At 30.0% G+C, this 25,889-nt stretch overlaps 2 protein-coding genes and 3 pseudogenes across 6 annotated transcripts in view; 2 read left to right on the forward strand and 3 right to left on the reverse strand.

Annotated features, from left to right (window-relative positions):
* LOC145190754 (aspartate--tRNA ligase, cytoplasmic-like) overlaps positions 1–5,964 on the forward strand; it is a 36,784-nt gene extending 30,820 nt beyond the window's left edge. For all 3 annotated transcript variants that reach the window (XM_090091531.1, XM_090091532.1, XM_090091530.1), the window contains 6 exons: positions 4,581–4,649; positions 4,968–5,045; positions 5,122–5,245; positions 5,432–5,543; positions 5,675–5,746; positions 5,827–5,964. In XM_090091531.1, coding sequence (XP_089947657.1) covers positions 4,581–4,649; positions 4,968–5,045; positions 5,122–5,245; positions 5,432–5,543; positions 5,675–5,746; positions 5,827–5,918 — 547 coding nt within the window. In that variant the 3' untranslated portion in view covers positions 5,919–5,964. The remainder of the gene's footprint in view (positions 1–4,580; positions 4,650–4,967; positions 5,046–5,121; positions 5,246–5,431; positions 5,544–5,674; positions 5,747–5,826) is intronic.
* LOC149886877 (uncharacterized) lies at positions 2,616–3,564 on the reverse strand (annotated as a pseudogene).
* An 85-nt stretch (positions 5,965–6,049) lies between the features above and the next one.
* LOC149886878 (protein ZBED8-like) lies at positions 6,050–9,079 on the reverse strand. The gene is made up of 2 exons (XM_090091555.1): positions 8,936–9,079; positions 6,050–8,864 (listed from the first exon to the last, which is right to left on the reverse strand). The coding sequence occupies exon 2, from the start codon at positions 8,554–8,556 to the stop codon at positions 8,074–8,076; it is 483 nt and encodes a 160-aa protein (XP_089947681.1). The 5' UTR covers positions 8,557–8,864; positions 8,936–9,079; the 3' UTR covers positions 6,050–8,073.
* Positions 9,080–10,968: 1,889 nt separating this feature from the next.
* Positions 10,969–13,473, reverse strand: LOC145190471 (uncharacterized; annotated as a pseudogene). The gene is made up of 4 exons (XR_016453673.1): positions 13,262–13,473; positions 12,986–13,162; positions 12,187–12,909; positions 10,969–12,108 (listed from the first exon to the last, which is right to left on the reverse strand). The product of XR_016453673.1 is annotated as an uncharacterized LOC145190471 (transcript).
* A 7,178-nt stretch (positions 13,474–20,651) lies between these two features.
* Positions 20,652–24,539, forward strand: LOC145189323 (uncharacterized; annotated as a pseudogene). The gene is made up of 9 exons (XR_016453670.1): positions 20,652–21,127; positions 21,248–21,408; positions 21,547–21,657; positions 21,802–21,954; positions 22,072–22,390; positions 22,490–22,870; positions 22,998–23,239; positions 23,413–23,588; positions 23,731–24,539. The product of XR_016453670.1 is annotated as an uncharacterized LOC145189323 (transcript).
* Positions 24,540–25,889: the final 1,350 nt, after the last annotated feature.

Here is a 25,889-nt window from a genome sequence, read left to right on the forward strand (position 1 = left end):
AACAATTCTTCAAGTTTTACAACTAAACCATTTATTGGACCAGTATTGGTAGCAGTATTATCAAGAAGAACTGCCTGAATAATTTCAACACTGTTAAATTCTTGTAAAACACTGAATGTCTCTTTTGTAAGTATTAAACCAGGTGCGCCAATAATAGGAATCGTTCTATGAGTCATATAGGTTCCAGTAGATTTTCCATCTTCATAAGTAGATGTGAGGTGATGTTCAGGTTCAATAGATTTTTTGAGAAATTTCCTTTCAGGTGAGTTTATTATGCTAGAAGTTTGAGTGGTCTGATAAAGTTTGCTATCCACACCAAGGCAAATTAACTGATTTTTTTTTTTTCTAGATCTTTACCTTCACTGACTATCTTTACTTGTGCTTTAGCCCTATCCAAATTGCACTTGTCAATCAAGATGTGGTTGGTATCAACCTCATTTCTCAAAATATGTTTAATGTTATGTAGTAAAGCATTTGAAAGAGCTGCACCTAAGTTTGATCAGCACTCATTTCTGACTAATTCCACAGCAAACCTGGGAAGTTTAATTAAGTTGCAGTCTCCAGGAAATTTCTTTTTTGGTTGCCATTTAGCTTTTTCCTGAAAAAGTAATTGCAGCATACAAAACTTGATAATATTTTGATATTATTCGTAATTCTTGTTGAAGGTTTTGTTTACAATTTTATACTTATCTGTTTATTCATTTAAAAAATGCTAGATGCGCTAAATTTGATTGGGTGCTGTAATTTAACAAACATTTTATTGGATGCAATATATATATATATTCAAAATGAGATATTTTGAAACAAGATAACTTGTTTGAAATTTTAAATTTCAATGATTGAAATTCCAAATATTTTAGGAACTAACAAATTTAGTCCATAATTGATGACTTTAAATACAAATCCGCAAGCCATGTATGTATGTATGTATGTATGTATGTATGTATGTATGTATGTATGTATGTATGTATGTATGTATGTATGTATGTATGTATGTAGCAAATTGTATTACTTTTTTAACAAGACTCAAAGTTATTTTCTGGCTGAGGTTTTTTTTTCCTGTAACTTTTTCTGAGTCTAGCATTTCTAAATAAAGATATAGAGGTATTGTATTTCAGAATTTTTTTAGTAATCAATAAAACGAATATAAAAATACTTATTTTGTATTTTTAAATCCTTTTATTGATTACTAAGAAAATAAAAATCACTATATGTTATATAGATCAACAAGTTCAACTTCTTACCTCTGATTATTTTCCTTATGTATTTAATTACAGTTTTGTTTTTTATATTCTTTATGAAATTAATTACAGTTTTGTTTTTTACATTCATTATGTTATTAATTGCAGTTTTGTTTTTTATATTCCTTATATAATAGACGATATTTGATAACTTTTTTATATATCTTTCGATATGCGTTGTGGAATCGATCTGGGGATAACAAATCAAAGTATAAAATAGGCATTAGGTTGAACAACTTTTCATAATAGGACGACAACTTTAATATAATATATAATATACAGCTTAATATACATCAAGAATTGACATTTTTATTATTTTAAACTTTAAGTGTAATGGAGCCAAATTTTATTGAAAATGAATATGGTGATTTACTGAAGGTTTTGATGAACGAGTTTGCTAAAAACGGGTTAAAATTCGAAAAAAGCGTTAATTTTTCTATATGGAAGTTTAGTGATCTCAGATAATTTTTAAAACTATCCAACAACTATCATGGTTTCAGTAATTTAAATAAAGAAAAAGTATTAGGAAAAGTTATTTATGTTTGGAACAAAATAGTGTCAAGTTCTAATTCCTCCTCAAAATTTGTGTTGGATGATAATGGACATTTACCAATACCAAAAGATCCAATCATACAGATTTCACAAAAAGAAAATCTAAAGTTTGAGAAGCGAACCATACTAAAGCCTCAAGATTATTTAGGTGATCGTGGTATAAATAGAAGTGGGAACAAGCAAACCCTTGTGATCAACGCACTTGGTGCATTTAATATAAATCTTTAGTAATAGCTACTGATGCATAAGAAGAACTTCATGAGATAAATCTAGATATTTTTAAAAAACTTTTTATTGAAAATGGTTCAGTACAAATTTCCAATCATAAAAATTTTAAAAATGGTTGGACTGAAGCACCTGCAAATTTTTCTATTTAACTAAAAACTAACTATATATAAATTATAATTTAACTATAAACTAACCTATTTAACAAATTTGCTAGGTGTACCATTTTCTTCTTTTAGCGACAATTTTATATGTACATTGTATTATTTTCTCTTTTTATTATAATTTATTATAATTAAAAAAAGGTAAGGTCACTTAGTTAAAATTTTTTATTTGTATATTGTAATAAATAACAATAATTAAAAGTTATTATTAAGACAATCTTAATATATATATTACAACTTTAATGGAAAAAATGCATTGCAAAACAGAACCAAAATTTGTATCCATTTGACTATTATAATTTTTTTATTTCTCGCTTACAGCAAAGGAAATAAAATATTTCATTTTTTTAAATGTATTAAAAAAGACATACAAATATATTATTATAAATAATCAAACTTATTACATCTGTTAATTAAATTGATAGCAGGTAGTTTATAGAGATACCAATGGAGAAGCTAAATTAGTTAAAGCGCTGCAAATTGTCAAAATGTTGTCAAGCTGGTTTTTTCTTTTTAAAAGATAACCACATTGCAATATACAAAATTTTTTTATTCTGGAAATTGCTCTTTCCACATAAATACGTGCCTTAGCAACATTAGAGGTTTTTGTGGTATTTCTTTTAGAGAATTTTCCTTTATCTTTTAAAAAAGGAGGAATAACAAGCTGTGACCCCTTCCCAATAAGCAAATCACTAATGTTAAATCCTTTGTCTGCCCTTAAGGAATCACCTGGTAAAATTTTACCCAAGATACCACATTTTTCATAAATCGATCTGATGCATTACCTCCATATGCCTTTGAAATAAAAGGAACAGTACCAATGGGAGTTATACAAATTAAAACCTTCCAGGTATTCTTGGATTTATATGTTGAATAGGTTTGGGCCTGAGCTTTAGCTAAACTAGTGATCTCTATTTCTCCTTTAGTACAATCTATTATGCCAATCGCAATGGGAAACTTCTCGAAGCATTTTGGATAAGCATTTTTAGTTTCTTCTTTGGTTCGCCAATATATGAATTCTTTGAGTACTGTAGACATAAAAGGTATCCAAGTATTTAAAATGCTTGACACTAGAAATTGTGATATTTTGAATCTAAATGCCAAGTCACTATAAGCCTCAGTCGAAATTTGACAAGGACTAAAAACATAGCTGTTTTTGAGTTTACTTTGCAATTAATTCTGTGTTTTTGAGTAGATTTTTGATTGCAATAAAGTAACTTTTTTGCTTCATTATCAATGCGCTTATGAAGTCATTCAAAAAGTTTAGTATTTTGTAATCCAGTATAAGTACGAACATATTTATCACTGACTTTTATTTTTTATTTACGTTTATTTCAACTATTTGCACAACCATATACAGCACAGTGATCATTTCTACCCATTTCACAACTGTATTAAATAAATCTGTAATTAAAAACAACTAACTGCAGTTAGGAATCTCGTAGACTTTGTATCGCTTATTTTTAAATCCCCAAACATATACCAGAATCCTTCGTGCGCTTAGCGTTTTTAGAGTTATCAAATATCGTCTATTAATTAAAGTTTTGTTTAAGTTATTTTCCAGCCTGAACAAATCTGAAGTCAGGATTTTTTTTTTTAATTTTTTTTCCTTAATAGTAACAAAAAAAAAGCAGGTGTAGATTTCAATCACTTAGTATAACCTTTTTGCTCAATCCTCATTATACCAAACATAACTTGGCTTGAATGTTGTCAACTGACCTTTTAAATTCTTTAATAGCTAACAACAAGATTCTTGCCTGATTCTAATTTAAAGTGCACTCAGCCAAACAATTTGTTTTATTTATCATCCAATTTGAGGTAATCAAGAGCACAAATAATATACATTCAAGGCTAAACATCCATCATCTGGTATTTAGACTGGTTTCTTCTGGTATTTAGACTGGTAATTAAGAGCACATGTAGTACATATTCAAGGCTAAACATCCATCATCTGTTATTTAAACTGGCAGTCTTAAAATAACTCTTTTCATCAAAGCTGGTTTAAAAGTTGACTCCAATGAGTAATTCAAATTGTCAAAAACCATGTTAAGGTCTGGATAGATGCACAGCATAATGCAGAGGACAATGCGTTTCAGCAGGACAGAGCTCCTGCTTGCAATAAAGACTTAAAAGTGACTTCAGGGTAACCTGCCAAAGACCTGATTAAAAGAGCTTGTTGTTTTTTATTAGTCTGCCATTTTTTTCATTTGGTGTCTCAGCATCAAAATTGTTTTTAAAAAAGCCACCAAACATCATGGATTTCCTGTTTTTCCAGATTTAATGTGTATCAAATATTTCTGATGATATTTTCTGGTTTACTACAGATTTCTCTGAGTTTATTTATCTTATATAATTAATAAAAGGTATTATTAATAATATATAATACCTTTTTTCCCAGGTATGCATGTGAAATCGCAACTGTTGCAAAGCAGTTTCCATGTGAACCATTTAAGTTTTTAGAGCCCAGGTAAACTTTTGTGATTCATTTTGCTCAGCCTGATATTTTTTTCATACTTCTATTGCAATTTCTGAAAAAGCGAAATTTTTTCGCTGTGTGTAAATAAAAATGTTGGTTTTTCAGACATTTACAGATTTATTATATAATACGTATAATTTACTATTTAAAAAGTAAATAATAAAATGAAAGTATTAAAATTTTAATAAATAATTGTATTGAATGAATTAAAATTATAATCTTTATGATTTCATTATGATTTATCGTCATGGAAATTTTTGAGACTCTTTTTGTTTTTGTTGCTGTTTACATAAGTTTGATTACATTTAGTCTTGTACTGACTTTTCCAGAAGCAATTAAAATGTTAAGAGAGAATGGTGTCGAAGTAGGTGATGAAGATGATCTCAGGTAAATGTTAATGAAAAGCTTTTATATTTATTTGATCTTTCTTTTTATTAAGTGAAGCTCTTTTTAATTGTTCCAGTACTCCGAACGAGAAGTTTCTTGGAAAGTTAGTGAAGGCAAAATACGACACAGATTTTTATATCTTAGACAAATATCCTCTGGCTGTTCGTCCATTTTACACGATGCCAGATCCTAACGTAGTGGTATAAACTTATTAAGTATCATTGATATAATAAAAACTATTCGAGAGGTGATTTTAGATTGTAACTTAAAATACTCAGTTGTGAGGATGCTATGCAAAATAATCTTAGGCTTAAAACACGCTAATAATAAATATCAATTTGTAATTTATTCTGTTATTGTGTTTTTGCTAAAATATTTTTTAAAAGGGAGCTAGTAATTCCTACGATATGTTCATGAGAGGAGAAGAAATTCTTTCAGGTGCTCAACGAATTCATGATCCTGTATTTCTTACAGAGCGTGCAAAGCATCACAATATAGGTAATTTTGATACTAAAACTCTCCTTTCGATATTACAATATATTCGGGCTTCTCTTTTACGCAACAATATATCAATTACATAATATTATGTAATTCAGGTTACCTTAATTATAAACTTATTCTATATTTAGCGATTGATGATATAAAAGCGTACATAGAATCTTTTAAGTATGGATGTTCACCTCATGCTGGAGGTGGCATAGGTTAGTTTAAAATATACTTTGAGTAACTCTTACGTCATTTTGGATTTTCACTTTACTTTTATACCTTTTTTCTAATTTAGGAATGGAAAGAGTAGTGATGTTATACCTTGGACTTGGAAATATTCGGAAAGCGTCAATGTTTCCAAGGGATCCTAAAAGACTAACACCTTAAAAGATCTTAAAGTTTGTGTAATTCAAAATATTTACTTAAGCTTTGAGATCAGCGTTATTTATAAATAGTTAACTTCGTTAAAGTGCTAAATTTATGTACAGTAAGGAAAGGAAATTACGCGTTAAAAACGCCTTCTTTTCCTTTTTTTCTCTTTCTCTTTTTTCTTGATTGCTTTGCATTGATTAGCTCTGAGTTATTTTATCGGCTAATTGATTTCAACCTAAAAAGGCTGAAATTTTAAAACTCGGGACAGGCTGGAAAACTGAATTCGCCTTCCATTAAAATAGCTGTTAAGTATATTTAGCAATTAATAATTATAGTTGTAATTTGCTAATTATATCAAAATTTTTTTAAATTCTTGACTGAGATTTTTCTCTACTTCATGTTGGGGTAGAAGGCCGAGATATAAAAAACTCCATCTAATCGCTTTTTTTTTCAAATCCGATATTGAAGCATCTGGCGCACGCTCACATTTCACTTTTCTTCCCGAGATCCTCTTATAAACAACCTTTACACGTATCGAAAGATTCTTGAAAAAGAAAGATACGTAGGGATAAGAGGAAATAAGTCGCTTTTGCAATTGATTATACGTTAATATTGTCTCAGGGGAAACTCTTTATCATCTGTAAAAGCATTGAACCACTAGAATAGTGTAGAAAGAGAAATATACGGATAAAAGAACACTGGGTAATCTAAGAGGGTAAATTGTATCCTAAATTGCTACTTGCAAAAATGCCACCCATTTTTTCTCTGACTATAATATTTATCATCGTGAATCTGTACTTTTTTCCTTTAATTTTCTTTACCATTCACTTAACTTAAGGTTGCAAAAAAAAAATCTGCTTGAGGTTTATTTTTCAGACTATTGAGGAGATTTTACGGTTTTTGGAAGTTATATAAATCTATCCATGGCCGTCTGTACTAACAGGCCTCGTAAACGCGTTAATCTGGGGCTGGGGGCTAATCTAATACTCTTAAGCAGGGGTTCTCAACCTTTTTTAGTCCAGCACCCCCTTTGTGATTTAATAGAAAACAGTGACCCCCCTAGCAAATATTGAATATATTTTCCCAAAAAAACATTGAAAGTACTGATTTTGAATTAAAAAAAAAAAATTTTTTTTTTACGCTTTTGGTTAGTGTGATGGTTGTTGTTGCTTTTTAGCACAGTCTTTCAATTCTTGGTTTTGTCTTTGATAGCCTTTTATCTTTATATTCTTTGTTTTGTCTTTAACATAAGCATTGTGGAAAATCCACATTCATACCTATAAGTTGATGCAAATGGCAATAGCACTGGCATTACCATTTCAGATAACATTGGGTAACTGGCACCAATTTTTGACCAGAATCCAATTAAGTTCTCTTTTTCGAACATCAATCTTGCAGATGTATCTTCTTGCAGCTGCATTAACTGTGTCTGTGCAGCATCATTTTCATCTGGAATGCATGTCACAGGAGCATTCAATGGATCTTTGACCAATATTGCTATTTCATTTGATAGCTCTGGAAAATGGTTATTGAATTAAGATGCCAACTGCTTCAAATGTTCAGTTATCATTTCTTTAATTTCTGAAGATAGCTTCACATCACCATTGTCCAATATATCTGACAATTTTGAAAACATTGCAACATTTTCTAACTCTACCTTTCTGTGCCAATTTTCCAATTTTCTGATGAAAGCTTTAATTGTGTCTCAAATCAATGATATTGGTTTCTCTGCCCTGAAGTTGCAAATGATGATTCAGTTCAGAAAATATTTCAGTTAAATAGCCAAGTTTCAGGTCAAAATAATCATCACTCATGACATTTATCAATTTCATTTCTATCATCTGCCCCTGCTTTTTAATTTGTTTTTCAGTTTGTGTTTTCTCAGCCTTCGCAGCATCAATCTTTCTTTGTAGAAAAGCTTTTATTTCATTTTTCAACTTCAATACTCCAGTGAGAGCATTTCCTTTTGACAACCAACGTACTTATGTATGATACAAAAGATTATGGTATTCAGCATCGATATCTTTACATAATTCTTTAAAATGTCTTGTACTAAGTGCACTAGACTTCACATAATTCACGATCTTTATTATATCATTCAGTGTTTCTAGCAGTGTATCCGGAAATGTTTTGGAAGCTAAAACTTGTCTATGGATCATACAGTGGTTTATCAAAATTTCAGAATTTTTTCTTTTGCAAGTCCAACAAAACCAACATGCACACACATCATTGATGGAGCTCCATCTGTACAGATACCACAAACATATTTCCATTCTAGGCCTTCTTCTTTAAAAAAAGAATCCACCAGAGCCATAACTTCAGCTCCAGTTGTATGTTGCTTCAGTGGCTTGCAAAATAGGAACTCTTCTTTAATATCTTCCTTCCACTTGTATCTTACATATACCAACAGCTGTGCACATGACTGCACATCAGTTGATTTATCCAGTGCCTTGCTAAATAAACCAGCTTGTTTGATTTCTCCAACAACGCATTCTTTTAAATCTGTTGCCATTTCAATAACTCTTCTATGAACTGTGTCATTAGACAAGGACACCTGATTAAGTTTTTTTGCTGCAGAATCACCTATCACTTGCTTGACTAAGATTTTTGCAGCTGGCAAAAATCTCTCTTCCCCAATGTTATGGGGCTTCATTTTTTTTGGCAACTAGATAAGACACAGAGTAAGTTATTTCAACAGTTGCTTTTAATTCTTGCTTGAATGTTCCACTGGAATCAAGGCGCTGTTGTTTCAGGTCAAAAATAACACATCTTTACCAGCATGTTCTGTATGTCTTGTTAGTAGTTTTTTTTAATTTCGATGGTTTGATTGATTCTGCAGCCAAAACTTTCAGACATAATACACATTGTGGTCTTTCTATACCTTTATCATCCAATGCAATAAATCCAAATTTAATGTACTCTTTTGCATACTTTCTTTTCTTTATCGTAGCCATTTGTTTTCTAGATTTAAATGCTCAATACTTAAAATTTAAATAACAAAAAATATATGTATAATAAAATAAGCATGCTACCTAAAGAAAAGACTAGGGTATTCTTTCAAATACAGACTGAAACAACTTTAACAAACTATAATATTATCTTTTTTTATATAATAACAACAAACTATAACAATATCTTTTTAAAAACAAATTACTTAAACCGTTATGAAAAAACGTAGAAACAAAGTCACGTGATGCATACGCTTCTTGTTACTGATTGATTTGGTTTTCACAATCTTAAATTCAACACTAACTTTACTTTTTGTTATAATATTATTGTAAACTATATTGCATATTTAAAAAATTATATCAAATCCAAGAAGTAAATGACCCCCTTATGGATAAAATGGAATACTTTCATGACCAGGCTTCGACTGGGCCGCCGGGATACCGGGAGATTCCGAAAAATACCTGTGCTATAAACAATTAAAAAATTTGCATCAAATTTTACATTTAATTTAAAGATGACATGTTAGGGAGTTACGAGAGACGCTCTTTTTATAGCATAAGATAGAAATATTATCGATGACGTAGAATTTGATTTATTATACGATATTAATTGATCTAAAAATGATTACCCTTATTGAAATTACAAACATTTTGAATTAGATGAACTAGATAATGCTGAAGCGTGGTCAGAGTTTCGATTCCAAAAAGTAGATATTTGGGTTGCTCAGAAAGTTTGATGCTAGTGTAACAAAAGATCAGCTTCAAACGGAATTATCGGACTTTGTAAGGAAATCGGAAAGTTTCGAAATAACTCTTGAAGATGAATATAATTTGTATTTGACACGAAAGTATCTGACTCTGTCTCGGACAATATGCAACAATATAAATCCGAAGAATCTGAAACTGTCTTTAGAATCCCAGAAGTGGAAAACAGTGACAGCCACAGAAATAAATGCAAATCTTGCAAAAAATGTATTGTTTGTTGTTACTTTGTCCTCCAGAAGTTTAACTTGCATAGTCTTGCGTATTCAAATTTGTTTCTGGCTTACAAATTTGTGCTGACATTATCCTCATCATAAGTTGCTTGTGAAAGGTTATTTTCGAAATTGAAATATATTTTGAACAGATTAAAAAGTTTGATGAGTCAGTCAAGTTTACAGTCATTCATGCTGATGTCTTGTGAAAAAGACCTTCTTCCGAGATTAATAACGATGCAATAATTGATGTGTTGGCATCGACTAGTCAAACGATGAAAAAGTTCCTATACTAGTCAATATTGAATAGCGATTGTGTCTACTATTTCTAGACTCCAACTTACAGCAGTGTTTAAGAAATATTTATTTTTATCAATATTTAGGCTGGGAAGTTTAAAATTTTTTTTATACTTTAAATAATAATAAACAATAATGCACCTAAAAATAAAAAGTCCTTTACTAATGTAATATAGGTAAATTTAGAAAAAAAAGGGCGTTAATCATAGTCGCTGTCATGGGCGGCGTGAAGGCTCTCGGCGCCCCATATATATATATTAGGGTGTCCCAAAAATTTTTTTATTTTGGAAAAAAGATTTGTGCTCTATTTAGAACTTGGTTACTAGATATATTATGACCAAATATATCAGAATTTTTAAATATAAACGGTTAAAAGTGCTTGGTGTAAAACTTCAAATTTTTGATTTTTTTTGATTTTTTGCTATTTTAACGGTAAATATTAGAAAAAAAATTATGTTAAGCATTTATCATATTAAAAATTATGTGAAATATATGTTGCATGTGTTGAAGAATTGTGGAAAGAAATGTTGAACAAATATCACAAGCACTTTGAACCTGATTTAGCTGGGTTTTAGTCAGATTTTTATTCAACGTTTTTCTGTGGTTTTTTGCAACCAACAAAACATTCTGCTTCATATCTTCATTTCGGTATGACATAATAAAGTCTTGGATTAGTTTTATATTTCTTTCTGCATAATCATTGGTGACTACCATATTTTTAACAAAAAACTTAAAGTTGTCTAAAACAGTCAAGTCCCCTTGTGCAGCTAACTTAACCTGGTCATGGGTACCCTTGGTTAGGCAAAACAATATCCAGCTCTGATCACCAACTAAATTTGATAGTGTTGTAGACGATGTGATTACAGACATTTTAGGTTTACCCTTCATGAATTCTTCAGGAACAGGAAACTGTAACAGTTTTTGGAGTATATTCTTCTTCTCATCTTTTTCAACATCATCATCAGCTAAAGCCATTACAACAAGTTGCTGACTTAAATACCAGGTATGATTTTGCATGCTTTTCAGTATCGATTGAGAAAACTCGGGATATTCCTTACTTAAATCAAACACATCTTTGAATGCTGCTAAATCATTAACTGGTGCTTTAATACTAAGAGAGCTTTTGAAAAACCAAGGACAGTATGTTAAAGATATAAATAAAGAAGCTGTTTTAACCATCTTTTTCTCCTTTTCATTCATGATGTTTGAGATGTTTTTTGTCATTTCTAATGTAAGCAAATAAATTGCATCAGCCATAAACCTTGCTGCATGGCAAGCTCTTGGCTGATGAAATGTTATAGCAGGAACATGACCACCAAGGTAGTAAACATATAACTGACAAAGATTTTTGTAGTCTCCGCTTTTGAAAATATTTTCATGAAGTGCAGTTTCCCCAAACTTTAATGCTGCCTTGGCTATATTATAGACAGGTGATCCAATCTCTAAAGAAGTCCAGTTAAACTTAACCAGATTGTCTGATGATGTGTCTATCTTTCAACAGTTGTTGACCAAGCCTTCTGTAAGCGCACATAAACTTCTCTTCTCGGAGACTTGGTCTCGGCGCCAGTCAAAGTAGTCATAAAATGTTTAATATGTACTTCAATAATATGGTGACGACACATGTACCAGACAAGACTTGTATTAAGGATAGTTGATAGGATTGTAACTGCTCCCGCAAATTTTCCAGTGTTGGATACAGTTGTGTCGCAGCAAACACCAATGATATTGTCGACAATATCATAGTATTCCAAGAGATTGAGGATTAAATCTGCCTGCTCGGACCCAGTTGAATTTTTTGCCTGCACTATGCCAAGCAAAAAATCATCTCTACGTTCCATATCTGGCTAGTTACACTAACTGCAATTCTCTCACAGTTAACTGTCAGATCATTCTCTTCTTCCAGCTGTCTAACAAGTTTCCCATCAAAACGGACTATGAGTTTTTTTCCTTTTAAAACATCAACAAGATCGTGTCGTAGTGTTTCTCCTAAATCAATTAAATTATACATTTAAAATAGAGATAATAAAAAAAATAAACTTAATCGCTTAGGTGAATAATATATACCAAGATTTTCAATAATTCTGTATCTTTTTCTGTGTATAGTAGATCTTGATAAATTAATCTCATGCAAGTCAACACCTGCTTTATTGCAGATAGCAGAAATTATAGCAGTCTGGGGCCTAACACCGGTTCTATACCGAACGCTAACAGCAGAAGTAGCTTCAGTTAGTTCATCTGGAATTAACTCTAAAATTATTTTCGATTTTTTTGATTTGGATACATCATATTCAGAATCATCACTTTCTTCACATAAAATGGAACTTTCAAATGGGCTAACATCATCTTCAAATTCAATTTGTCCATCCAAAGCTTTGTCAGTGCTTTTCTCGTCTGTTGATTTCTGCAATCTGTCAAATGTTTGCAAAGTCCTTTTTTCTTTTTGAACCTTTGTGTTTTTCTGATCATTCAATTGCCTAACTCTTTCGTATCTCTGCTTTCTTCGCAGAGCCTTAATTTCAAATTCTTCATCATGCTGTGCAGTCATGGTCATATTCTTTTTAGATCTCTGGTCTTCGTAGAAGGCTACATCTTCTTTCTTTGCATCTTCGGTTCTTCTCTGATCTTTCATTATCATGTCAATTATTGTAGGAACAGATATATCAAACAAGGTATTAACCTCCACCTGGAAATCTACTTGCTTTTGAGTCCAGATCCCTTGAACTCCAGTTTAGTTTACTCCATCCTTTCATTTTGTTTTATTTCTCTGTGAGTTTTAGAATCCTTTCACTGAAAAATATTACATAGCTGAAGTTACTAAAAAACAAGATAAGCCTATAATAATTTTTTTGTGTGTAAAATTTACTTAACAGATCTTCCATTAATAATGTTGCACGTAAAACCAGCTTTTATCCAGATGTCAGTGACAGCTGAAGTTACGCATCTATTGATTGATCTTTCGCATGATCTATACTGGCAAACTAGACTTCTGGTTCCTGTTTTTGTTGGACAAGCAATAATTTCTTTGCTGGACTGAAATCTGCTGCTCCCATATAAAAGAGAATTAAATGAAATATATAATTATATTCATGAACTGTAGGTTAAGTAAATAAATTAGAAAAAAACTAGATATTAAAATTACCTAGAAGATTTTAAAAAGTAAAAGTATTGCAGGATATTTCTGACACTGGGCAGCTGGTTGACTGGAAGCTCATTTATGGGATATTTTAACAGATATAGAGATCGTCTTAAACTGCTTTGAACAGTGTACTTTTCTTTTTCCCTTGGTCCTTTTTTGCTGGATTTTTTTACTGTACGACCCATTTTTAACAATATATTTAATTACAAAACTAAAAGCTTTGAAACTAAAAGTTTTAAATCACATGTATATTAAAGTAATCAAAATTTTATAAGTAAAAAATAGCAATGATCAATAAAATACCAATAATCAAGAAAAAAAGCTAAATATACAATTGAATAAAAGTAAAAGTTTAAAAAATTATATTTAAAAAATCCTACTTTTGAATAAATTTCATCTTTTTTATATCACATGTACAATTAAAATAATAAAAACTTAAAAAACATGACAAAAATTGACATTTTTTAAAAATTTCAAGTTTTACACCAAGCTCTTACACTTGTCTCAGATCAATATTTTTTATATATTTCGTCTTTTTACATATAAGAGCCAAGTTTTTGATTGCGCACAAAAAAAATGTTTTTTGAGACACCGTAATATATATATATATATATATATATATATATATATATATATATATATATATATATATATATATATATATATTAAATGTATGTATTAAATATATGTAACAATGAACTGGGCCGCCGTGACCAAGATTCTCGGGCCGTTTTTTCAAGCCAGTCCGACCCTGTTCAAGACCCCCCTAGATAAGCTAAATGACCCCCAGGTTAAGAGGCCCTGTTCATAAGATTATCTTGTATTAATAAGATCTAGCGACATCTTGGCTAATTTTCAAATTAACCATTTATGGGCCCAACAAAAGAAAAATAAAAGTGTACCTCAAAACCTGGTCGTTAACAATTCCTCATTAAAGACCAAAGCTCCCAAATGACAACAATTATTTTTAAGAAATAATTGTTTTCAGGAAAAAAAAAAAAGTTTGAATTTTTTTTCTTAGACCCTTAGGTTTTCTGAAAATATTAACAAACTTTTTTTAAAAAGAATATTTTTTAATTTGGCCAATAAAGGGTTAAGTAAAATATTATCTTGTTTAAATCTAAAATCTATCTAGAATGCCTTAAAAATGTTGCGTGACCAACTGCAATGGTAATTGCAATAAGCAAAATAAAGAAAAAGTTTTTCGGCTTCCTTCTAAAAAAGAAGAATATAATCGTTGGATGAATGCCATTCCAGGAGATAATGTACCTGACAGCCCAGATACAGTTGTTTGCCAAAGACACTTTCCGCTGGATATCCAACAGTTACCAAAGTTGGCCATAAAAGGTCTCGCTATCCTCCATCAGTTTTCACATGTTTCAAGCCTAGTTTGATACCTATTTTTCCACCACCATTAAGAACAACTTTTAAAGCATCTTCATCTGTCCGATAAACTTTACATGTTTTTAGCTGCTGATAAGATTTCATGTTTTAAATCATTACATCAGAAGCTACAAAATAAAGAAATTGATTTTGGTGTAGTTGATGTAGCTTGGTATTTTGCTGGTGAACATTTGCTAATCATTCAGTCAACAGACTTTGAAGAAAACTCTTCAATTGTCAGATTTATGCTTAAGATTAAGAATGATCTTACTTTTGAGGGATACTTTTGTGGAGTTAAGTATAAAATTGCATTTCTATTTCAAAATAGGATTTTCATAATTGATTCTTACTCAAAATTACAAGAAGCTATTAATTTTTTGAATAACTTAACAAAAGGCAGAAAGATTATGAATCTTTTGCAGCTCATTTGTGACATGAGCTCTATTACGATTGGGAAGAAAAAAATACAACACAGAAACTATTGTTAGAGCATTTGATTATTTTGCGATTTCAAGATCATTATATGAAAGATTAAGGGAAGATTTTGAACTTCCAAGTATTTTCCTCTTAACAAAGCTAACTTCAAAACTGGATTCTGCAATGGACGATATAGAGTTTTTAAACTCAGTTTTTTCAAAGCTTGACAATTAAATGCAAAAAAAGTGTATACTTTTAATTGATGAAGTCTATGTTAAATCATTGCTTACTTATCATGCTGGCTCAGTCTTTGGTAAAGCTGTAAATAAACCAGACTCTTTAGCAACAACTGTTTTAAGTTTTATGTTAGTGTCACTTTATGGGTGGCCGCATTATCTGTGCAGAATTTTAACAGTTTGTGAGCTTGATTCTAAATTTCTTTTCGAACAAACTCAATTTGTCTTAGAAGGTATAAAGAGCGCTGGAGAGGTACCTGTAGCCCTAATATGTGACAATAATCGAGTAAACCTGGATCACAGAAAAACGTCAAAAGTTACGTTATGAATATAATGGGAAAACGAAAAATGCATGCTTGTTTAGTATCTTAAGCTTGTTCAAACCTGAAGGAAATAGCATTGTAAAATTGTCTAAACTTACAAGTGTGTCTGTTGCAACAAAACCTATTGAGAGACAAAAAGTGTCTACTTGCCTACAAGTCTTTTGTGATGAAACTGCAACTGCTCTAAAATCCAACAGTAGCATAAAAGAAGCAGACGATACCATTACTTGTATTGAAACATTTGTAAGACTCTGGAAAATTGTCAATACGAAAGGACCTTATGCTGATATTTGATATAAAGATCCAGACAGAGTAATTATATCAACTTCAGAAGATGCTAGACTGGCATTTTTACTTTCTCTTGCAACAATGGCAGAACAAATGTCCAGCAAACAGGAAAACAGACAATTTCAGTTGACCAGAGATACAGGTGCAGCTTTAGCTCATACGTGTCGTGAATTAGTAGCCATTACTAAATTTTTGTTACAACATTCTTTTAAGTATGTAATACTAGGAAAATTTACAACTGACCCACTAGAAATAATGTTTGGAAAACTTCGACAAGGATCTGGAGGCACATATTTTATCAATGTGCAAAATGTCAAAGAAAAAGTTAAAATTCAAAGAGCAAAATTAAGTCTCCATATTGGTATAGATTATGATTCTTTATCTGCAGAAAGTGGACATAACTACCAAAAATGTGGATACTTTCTTAGCAGTAATGCTATTGATATATTTGACAATTTGCCTGAGTTAGAAAAGAGTTTGCAAATAGATACAAAAGCAGGATTAGTATATATTGCTGGATATATTGTGCGAAATGAAGTGGAAGAGCAAGAAGAAGCTAAATTTTACTATAGAGAATTTGGTGATTATACTGCTGAAATAAATCGTGGAGATTTGAAGATACCAAATGACAATGTTTGTCAGTGGACTATTTACTTTTATATGTTATTTCATGAAATTGTTAGTAAAGTCTGCCGAAAGTCACTCTGCAATTTACTAATGTTGATATCAGAGTCTTTTAACTTTAATATGGAAAGAAAACATGCTATTTCTCTTTCAAACATTTTTTAAAAAAACTATGTTAATTTATATGCACCAAGGTCGTCTAAAGAGCCACAACAAAAGATTTTGAAACTTTCAAAGTAAACCTATGGATTTTTTAATAACTTTTATGTTAAATGTATGTTTTGTGTATTTTCTACTTATTATGTGATTTTGGTAAAAAATACACTTTAATTTATAGCTTGGGAGTTTTTAAATTGTTACAATCTTGCTGTTACTTACACTTTGACTAAAAATATTCAATTTATGTTTTTGCACTTTAAAATTTACCTAGGTTTTTTTTTGAGTGTGCCACCTTGATATATTTCCTATACTTTCTATGTATATGTTCAATAAATGATTATGTGATTTTGTATGATTTTTAGCACCTTATAGGTAGGGAATGTTTTACTAGGTTTTGTTTTTGTAGATTAAGCTCTATAGCTAGGGAATGCTTTTTTTATTTTTGTGTTAACTTGTTATTTATAAATTGGTCTTATTTATTTAGTAAGATAAAAAAAAAAATTAGCTATAGTTCATGCATACTAAATGTAAATGGTTTTTTACGAGCAAAAGTTCATAAAATCATTAACTTTTCTTTAGTTGTTGTTTTTTGATTGCCCCCAGCCCCAGGCCCCGATTTACGCGTTTACTCATGTAGTTTAAGGCCAGTCCCCGTAAATTTCGGGTTTGTTTCGTTTATCTGAGGGTGACGTAAAATTGTGCCGTTTAGATCCCGCGGGATTTTTCTAAACGTTTATAATAAAGCGGTAACTAAAAAAGTCCGACAAGAAAGTTTTCTAATTTTTTGAATATACAGTGGAGAAAATAGAATTAGCCTCACCATGTGCTGATCCAATATTTTGTAAATCTGTAAACAAGTTTGTGCGGTACAACTTTTGTATCCACACGCATAATTACTGTTACAAACAACAACTTTTTAGATTATAATAAAGCATAATTAAATTGCGGTACATTTGATAAAACCATAAAATGTATAATACTTGATATTTGCGGTAACAAATAGAATTAGCCTCATCAATAGTTATTTTCAGTTTACTTGTATATTTTGATCTGGTGATACGCTTTTGTGAGTTAGTTTTTTATTATTATTTGTATGTTAAACAAAGACTGTGAAATCAGTGCTCATAAAGTTTTTAACATTTGGTTTTTGATACCTTAATTTGTAATGGGACGTGGTAAGCGTTTAACGAATGAAGAATTAGCAGTAATCAAAGCATACAAAGATACAGGCTTATCTAATCGGGAAATTGCGAAGAAAATTAAAAGATCTCCAAAAGTGGTTAACAATTACTTCAAGATTGGCGTTAATTATGGAGCTTATAAGGGAAGTGGTGGCAAACGTAAAATTGATAATCGTACTAAACGAGTTATTGTACGTCGTGCTGCTGCTCAGCACACGACTGCATCTCAAATTCGTGCTGATTTACAATTACCTGTATCTGTTCAACGTGTGAGACAAATCGTACATGAAGATCCAAACACAGTTTGGAAAAAGCGTAAACCAAAACCAAAACTTACTGCTCGTCATAAAAAAGTTAGATTACAATTTGCGAAAGAACACATGTCTTGGCAAGAAGAGTGGCATCAAGTTCTCTTTAGTGATGAAAAAAAGTTCAATCTAGATGGTCCTGATGGCTATCAATATTACTGGCACGATCTTCGAAAAGAGAAAGAAACTCGGATGAGTCGTAACTTTGGGGGTGGAAATGTTATGGTTTGGGGGGCTTTTTCCTTTGCTGGAAAACTTCCACTGGAATGGATTTCAACAAAAATGAATTCACAGGACTACATTGACTTATTAGAAATAAGTTTACTTGAACATGGTGAGGAATTGATGGGTGAAACTTTCACTTTCCAACAAGATAATGCTACTATCCATAATTCAAAGCTTACAAAGGCTTGGTTTAGAGAAAAAAATATTCACGTAATGGAATGGCCCGCACGTAGTCCAGATCTTAACCCAATTAAAAATCTATGGGGAATACTTTCTAGAAAGGTTTATGAAAATGGTAAGCAATTTGAATGCACCTTGGAGCTGAAAACTCGTATCATAGAAGCTTGGAATGAAATATCTATAGAAACTATCCAAAATCTTGTGACTAGTATGTCAAACCGCATATTTGAAGTCATTAAAAATTCAGAAAGCTATACTAAATACTAAATGAGCGTAAAAACAAAATATTTTCTTTATTTTTTGTATATAACGTTAATGAGGCTAATTCAATTTTCTCCACAAATTGAAAACTTTTAATTTTTTTTCCATTTGGAATTAATTAAACATACCAATTTATAAAGTTTTTAGTTGTAGTAGAAGTAATAAGAAATAAAGTAGATTTCATAATTGTTTACCTGCGATTTTTGTTAAATTAGAACAAAAAATAAAGGTGAGGCTAATTCTATTTTCTCCGCTGTATATCATGAGTTCATAACATGTTATGAATTTGTATATAATATAATGATTTATAACAAACCACATTATTTATTATTCAAATCTTGAATACTTATTATTTGCAATAGATTTTTTAAATTGGATGTAAATTGTGTTAGTGTATTTTACTAAATTAGTGCTCAATGTTCAAAACAGAACAAGAAAATAGAAAGACTTCTTGACGATTCTGAGAAAAGAGAAACTGGCAGCAAGTATATATGTATGTATGTATGTATGTATGTATGTATGTATGTATGTATGTATGTATGTATGTATGTATGTATGTATGTATGTATGTATGTATGTATGTATGTATGTATGTATGTATGTATGTATGTATGTATGTATGTATGTATGTATGTATGTATGTATGTATGTATGTATGTATGTATGTATGTATGTATGTATGTATGTATGTATGTATGTATGTATGTATGTATGTATATATATATATATATATAAAATATCTAAACAATATCTAGATAATCTAGATAATATTTAAACAAACAAAAAATTAACAAATCAATTGACTGGATGATTATTGTTAAAACAAAATAAATAAAAAATTATGATAAATTAAATAATGATAATCAATACAAATCATATCCTATTTAACAAAACTTTATTACTAGAATATAAACTATTACTCCAATAATATCACAAAAGATGTTTTTAAAACCAATCTCAAAGGTTTTTCCAATTCATTTTGATGTATATAAACATTCCACAAATGCCATAATCTTTAAACTTATTTAGCTGCTTGTAATAAATTTATGTAAATTACTTGTTAATTCAATTAATGACCATGCATTTGTTGTCATTGATTTATAATGTATTTCGAATAATAATAATTTTACTACAAAAGAATTTAATAAATCGATTTCTATTTCTTCCAAACAAACTGGTTAAATTCATTGTGTCAACAGTCTACTAAAGACTACTGCTGATTTTATTAATTTATTTATTTTAAATCTAGATCTTTTTCTTTCTCGCAATATTTTCATTCTTGTTAAATAAACATTTTCTTTTTCTTTATTTTCTCCAGTTTTATTTATCTTTACTATACAAATTAAACATGCTATCAGTCAAATTTCAATGTGTTGTATTTAAGCAGGATCCATCCTCCTATAGTAAAATAAATCACATTTCTATATAATTATAAAATATACTTGTAAATAATTATTTTTAGTTATATAGTAAGCATTGTAAAATATTAATATATTTCTCTGACCAGGAAGTTCCATCAAGTACATTAAAAAATAAAAAAAATCATGAAAAGTACTCAAAAGAGACTATGCTGTCAAAATATATTTGGCAACTAAAAGAAAAAAAATATTAACTTTAAATTAAACTGGTCTATTCTAAAAACTGCGCCTACCTATAAGAACATATCGCAAAAATGTATGTTTTGTTAACAAAAAAGTTTGAAATTATTACTTATTTAGATCAAGAAAATTTAGGTTAGCGATATATAATAGAAGTCAAAAGTACGACTCGTTTTCAAGTTCGAAGCGGTTGCCGTAACTATAGTTTGTGTACTTTTGACTTGTGTTAGACATAATACAGATATATCATTAGCGATAAAGAACAGAAGTCAGAAATACAACTCGCATTGTACTTTTGACTTCTATTGTAAGATGTTACATGAAAACAAGTCGTGCTAACCACAACATTAAGTTTGTTTTTTAAAAAAAAGAAGATAAATACTTGATAAAAATTACATTGTTTCACACACAAACACATATCTATATATATACCTATATACAACACATATCTATATATAAACCTACACACACACGTAAATGTATATATGTTTAAACTTTTACTATTTATTTTTATTAATACACCGTTAATACCTCTGTTATGTTTAGTGATGCACAATTGTTGATTATGCAGGTTTTCAAAACTGCATTTAGTTTGGAAGAAGCACACAATTTTATTAAAGATCATGAACTTAAGTATACTGTTCGATTTAGTACATCCTTTTCTACCAAAGACTTCGGAAATACTGGTATATTAATATATATATATATATATATATATATATATATATATATATATATATATATATATATATTAATTATTAAATATAATTACTATTTAAAAGTATTAACAAACATAGTTTTTTTAGATGTAAAGATAAAACCCCACAAAGTTTATTGGTCAACTGATTCCATTGAATTTTCTGGTATACCATTCATGATGATTGGCACAAAAATCCTAGATTGCCAACATGGGTATGACAGAAACTTGAGTCTGAAAGAATTTAACAAACAAAAGGGGAAAGCGATGGTGAGGTTCACGGTATATATACTGCTTCAGAAAAAGCAGGAATAGATTTGCTATGCTTTATGATTTTTTGACCAATATCCTCTGGTTAAGAATATCTGTTATCAAATAATTATTTTTAACAATAAATACTTTTGATAGAACATTGATCATGATTACAGAAGAAAATACACTCGCATACAAAATTCCAAGAAATTTGATTGTCCAGTACAACTCATTATAACAGAATACTTAGAATTTCCAGAATATAAAGTAAGTACAGTATGTATGTATGTATGTATGTATGTATGTATGTATGTATGTATGTATGTATGTATGTATGTATGTATGTATGTATGTATGTATGTATGTATGTGTGTATATATGTATGTATGTATGCTAACCTGTAATTTTTAGCTTATAGTGGATACTGTCAGAAATAGAAAGAAAAAATCAAAGGAGCTTCGGGATGCTTTATCATTATCAACTGAGTAGAAAATCAACAAAATCAGAAAGTTTTGTGTTAAAATACCAGATATTTTGTCGCATAACGGTCATATGATCACCAAGGTATTTGTACTTTATTCTTGCCATTTTGTTTCAGATTTTTAGTAGATCTTTTCTAATTGTAAGTCCTGTCCTTTTGAAATAAATCAGAATATATTCATACCTACAAATGTCTTTAAGGATTCTGGCATATCACAGAGAATTGACCCTGAACTAGTATCTGCTATTGACCTGTATGTTAAAGAAGGTGTATTGACCACAAAAGAAATGAAGCGTCTATTAAAAATCCAAGTAAAGAACAATTTTAATCAAGCTGGTCACGTTCTACCGGAATCCTCAAATAAAAGGTTCTTTCCTCGGAATTCAACCATTCATAATCATATAACAATTTCTAGACGGAAGTTATGTAAATCTCTTATTGATCAAGAATGTCTCCAGTCAAAGATTAAGGAATGGAGGGAAGCAGATCCTACTATAAGTATATTCTTCAGACCGAAAGGTTTGTCATTAATATGGTTTTTTTTAAAGTCTTTTACCAATTGCTATCACAAGTCACTTTCTCAATTGCTTTTACAAAACCAACATTTTTAAATTTCAGGGAATTTTACAGAAGATGTTAGTATAGACAGTGACTATGATGATGACAATGTGAGACTAACTGGTACAAAAGAAACCTCCTTACTTTTTGTTTATCAAAATGGATGGCAGAAAAGGTTGTTGGCTAAATATGGTAATGAACTAGTGTTGCTGGATGCAACATATCGTACCACCCGTTATGCATTGCCACTTTTCTTTTTTGTGGTAAAAACCAATATAGATTATCAAGTTGTTGGTTTATTTGTATGTGAAAATGAAACTGAGGATTCAATCAGTGAGGCTCTATCATTTATTAAGTCTTGGAATACTGACCTAAATCCTAAATATGGAATGTCAGACTATTGCGTTGAAGAAATTAAAAGTTTGGAGAAAGTTTTTGAAGGTGAAAATTTACATATGCATTAAATTGGATTGCAAAACCTTTGATGTTCTTAAAAATTTTACAATTTACTGGTAAAGTAACATTAACAAAGAGTTAATGATTTATTTTATATCCATGTTTATTTTAGGCTGCGTTGTATTTATATGTGATTTTCATCGTGAGCAGGCATGGGATCGTTGGCTAAAAACAAAATCTAATGGTTTAGTGGAAGATAGGTTAAAGATTTTATGCTTATTCAGAATGATAGCACGTGCAGACACACTTGAAGTATGTGAGGCTGCAATACAAAACTTGAAAAATTCTTCATATTGGAAAAATCAAGAAACTCTAAGAGATTATATATCAAGATATTGGTTACCAATAAAACATGTAAGTTTTATTTGTTGGGAGTTTGATACTTAAACTTTATTTCTTTTGAAATGATTGTACATATTCTTCTTCCTTTTAATTTACCTAAAATATCATTTTAAAACAAGCAATATAAGATAACTTTGGCATAATGGGTTCCATTAAATATAGCTTCTTGTTTTTTTTATAATCAGCGTTGGGTGAAAGCATATCGTCAGACCCGTTTATTAGTAAATTGTAACACAAACAATGGTGTAGAGCGACAACACAACACATTAAAACATAAATATCTTTCAAATCACCAGAATAGTTCTCTCAGTGGGATGTTAACTGTAGTGATTGAGGATTTTCTTTGTGATAAGTATGAGAGGTATTTTAAGCTTAAAACAATGTTACTGATAAATTTTAATTTTCTCAATATCTTTTATGGATAAAAAATATTTAAATAAAGTCGTGATAAATTAATTTTTAAATACGTATTTCATAATTAAAAAAATAACTTTTTTTTATAGCTATATTGACAACAATCGGTTAATGAGCTCTAAATACATGCGTTACTCTGATGATATTGATGATTGGATGATAGATCGCCCTCGACCAATGCTGAAACATTGTCTTGTTAAGAAATCACTAGCTGATAATTTAGAGATAACAGGAATTACAGTTGAAGGATCTGGAAAGTTCTCTTTGCGGTATTTCAAAGACAACACAGAGCGAAATTATGTGATAGATTTTGGGGATAAAAACAAAATGCCTAGTTGTACCTGCATGGATTGGAAAAGGTCATATTATCCTTGCAAGCATTTCTTCATTGTTTTCAAAAAGTATCCTTGTTGGAACTGGGAATCAATCTCTTCTTTGTATAGAATGTCTCCATATCTAAATCTAGATATTGAAGTTGATAAAGCAAAGACAAAATTAACTAATGATATACCAAGTATATCTACTTATGCAAGTGAAATCTCCAACAATGAATATGAAGCATCTACTACTAAGCAAAATGAAGTGTTTGAGATGGCAGATCCTCTAAAGGTAAGAAATACAGGGAGGAAATCTATTACTACTGAATCACTAAGAAGCCTTTTGAATGAATTACGAAGTCTCAGTTTTCTTATTGAACATGATGATGATCTTCTTGAGAACATATATAAGGAGTTAAATAAACTCATCAGAAGTGTTAAAAGTGTTGTACCTAAAGAAAGTTGTTTGCCACTACTGTCTAATGAAATAAGAAAAGGAGCTAAGCATAAAGGCTTTAATAAATATCATAAGCTACCAGCCCCAAAAAGAAAAAGTACGAAATTTAAACGTGTTTAAATAATAATAGCATGTTTTTTTCTGATTAGACCGGCTTTACTAACATAGATATTGTAACTAATTAATTGCCCTGCAAAAGGAAACAAATCACCGAATTCACCGGCAATTTAAAAAAAACACATTCTTTTTTCAAAAGTCAAAAGTACAATATCAGTTGTATTTCTGACTTCTATTCTATATTGCTAATGAAAGATATAACTTGTTATTTATAGCTATTTTACATATAGCGATAACTAACAGATATCAAAAGTACAAATCTTACAATAGAAGTCAAAAGTACAATATCAGTTGTATTTCTGACTTCTGTTCTATATTGCTAATGAAAGATATAACTTGTTATTTATAGCTATTTTACATATAGCGATAACTAACAGATATCAAAAGTACAAATCTTACAATAGAAGTCAAAAGTACAATGCGAGTTGTATTTCTGACTTCTGTTCTTTATCGCTAATGAAAGATATAACTTGTTATTTATAGCTATTTTACATATAGCGATAACTAACAGATATCAAAAGTACAAATCTTACAATAGAAGTCAAAAGTACAATGCGAGTTGTATTTCTGACTTCTGTTCTTTATCGCTAATGATATATCTGTATTATGTCTAACACAAGTCAAAAGTACACAAACTATAGTTACGGCAACCGCTTCGAACTTGAAAACGAGTCGTACTTTTGACTTCTATTATATATCGCTAACCGAAAATTTACTAAATAAAAAAAACTGAACTTATTTCTAAATGCAGACATAAAAATAAGTACCTTTTAAAAAATTATAAAAACAAATGAGCAAACTTATTAACCAAATTTATTTAATTCTAAATACCAATTAAAAATAATAAATTGTATTAACACTAAATATATACATATAAATATGTATATTTATATGTATATATGGTGACCGCACGCTCGGTTTTGTTTATTACGAATAACTTCCACCGACAGAAACCATTCTGTTTATGCGGTCATCAAAAAGCCTTTCAAAACAAAATCGCTAAGTATTACCGAGTTCTCGACACTTCATTGTACGTCGTTGAAAGAAATTATTAAATGTCGGATTTTCTACCCTACCTTCTGAATCAAAGTATGAAAAAATAATATAATTCAATATCGATGTCTTTTAGCTTGTAGATAACTAGAAAAGTTGTGCTTAACAATTTAAACCCTTATTTTTTGAAACATTCATCTTTAAGTTTAAGGACAATATGCGTCATCCACCATATTTTTGTCAATAATATTTTTTTCAACTTAGCCCAACTTTTTCTAAGTATTATTCAGCTTGGACAACAATTTTTCAAAAACAGTTTTTTTTAAAAAGGAGTTGTAGAAGGTAGGACGAACTACCATAAGAA

The sequence above is a fragment of the Hydra viridissima genome, unplaced genomic scaffold (assembly GCF_058129835.1).
Source record: "Hydra viridissima isolate aposymbiotic clone 2 unplaced genomic scaffold, HvirCarnegie_v1 scaffold_6, whole genome shotgun sequence".
NCBI lineage: Eukaryota > Metazoa > Cnidaria > Hydrozoa > Anthoathecata > Hydridae > Hydra > Hydra viridissima.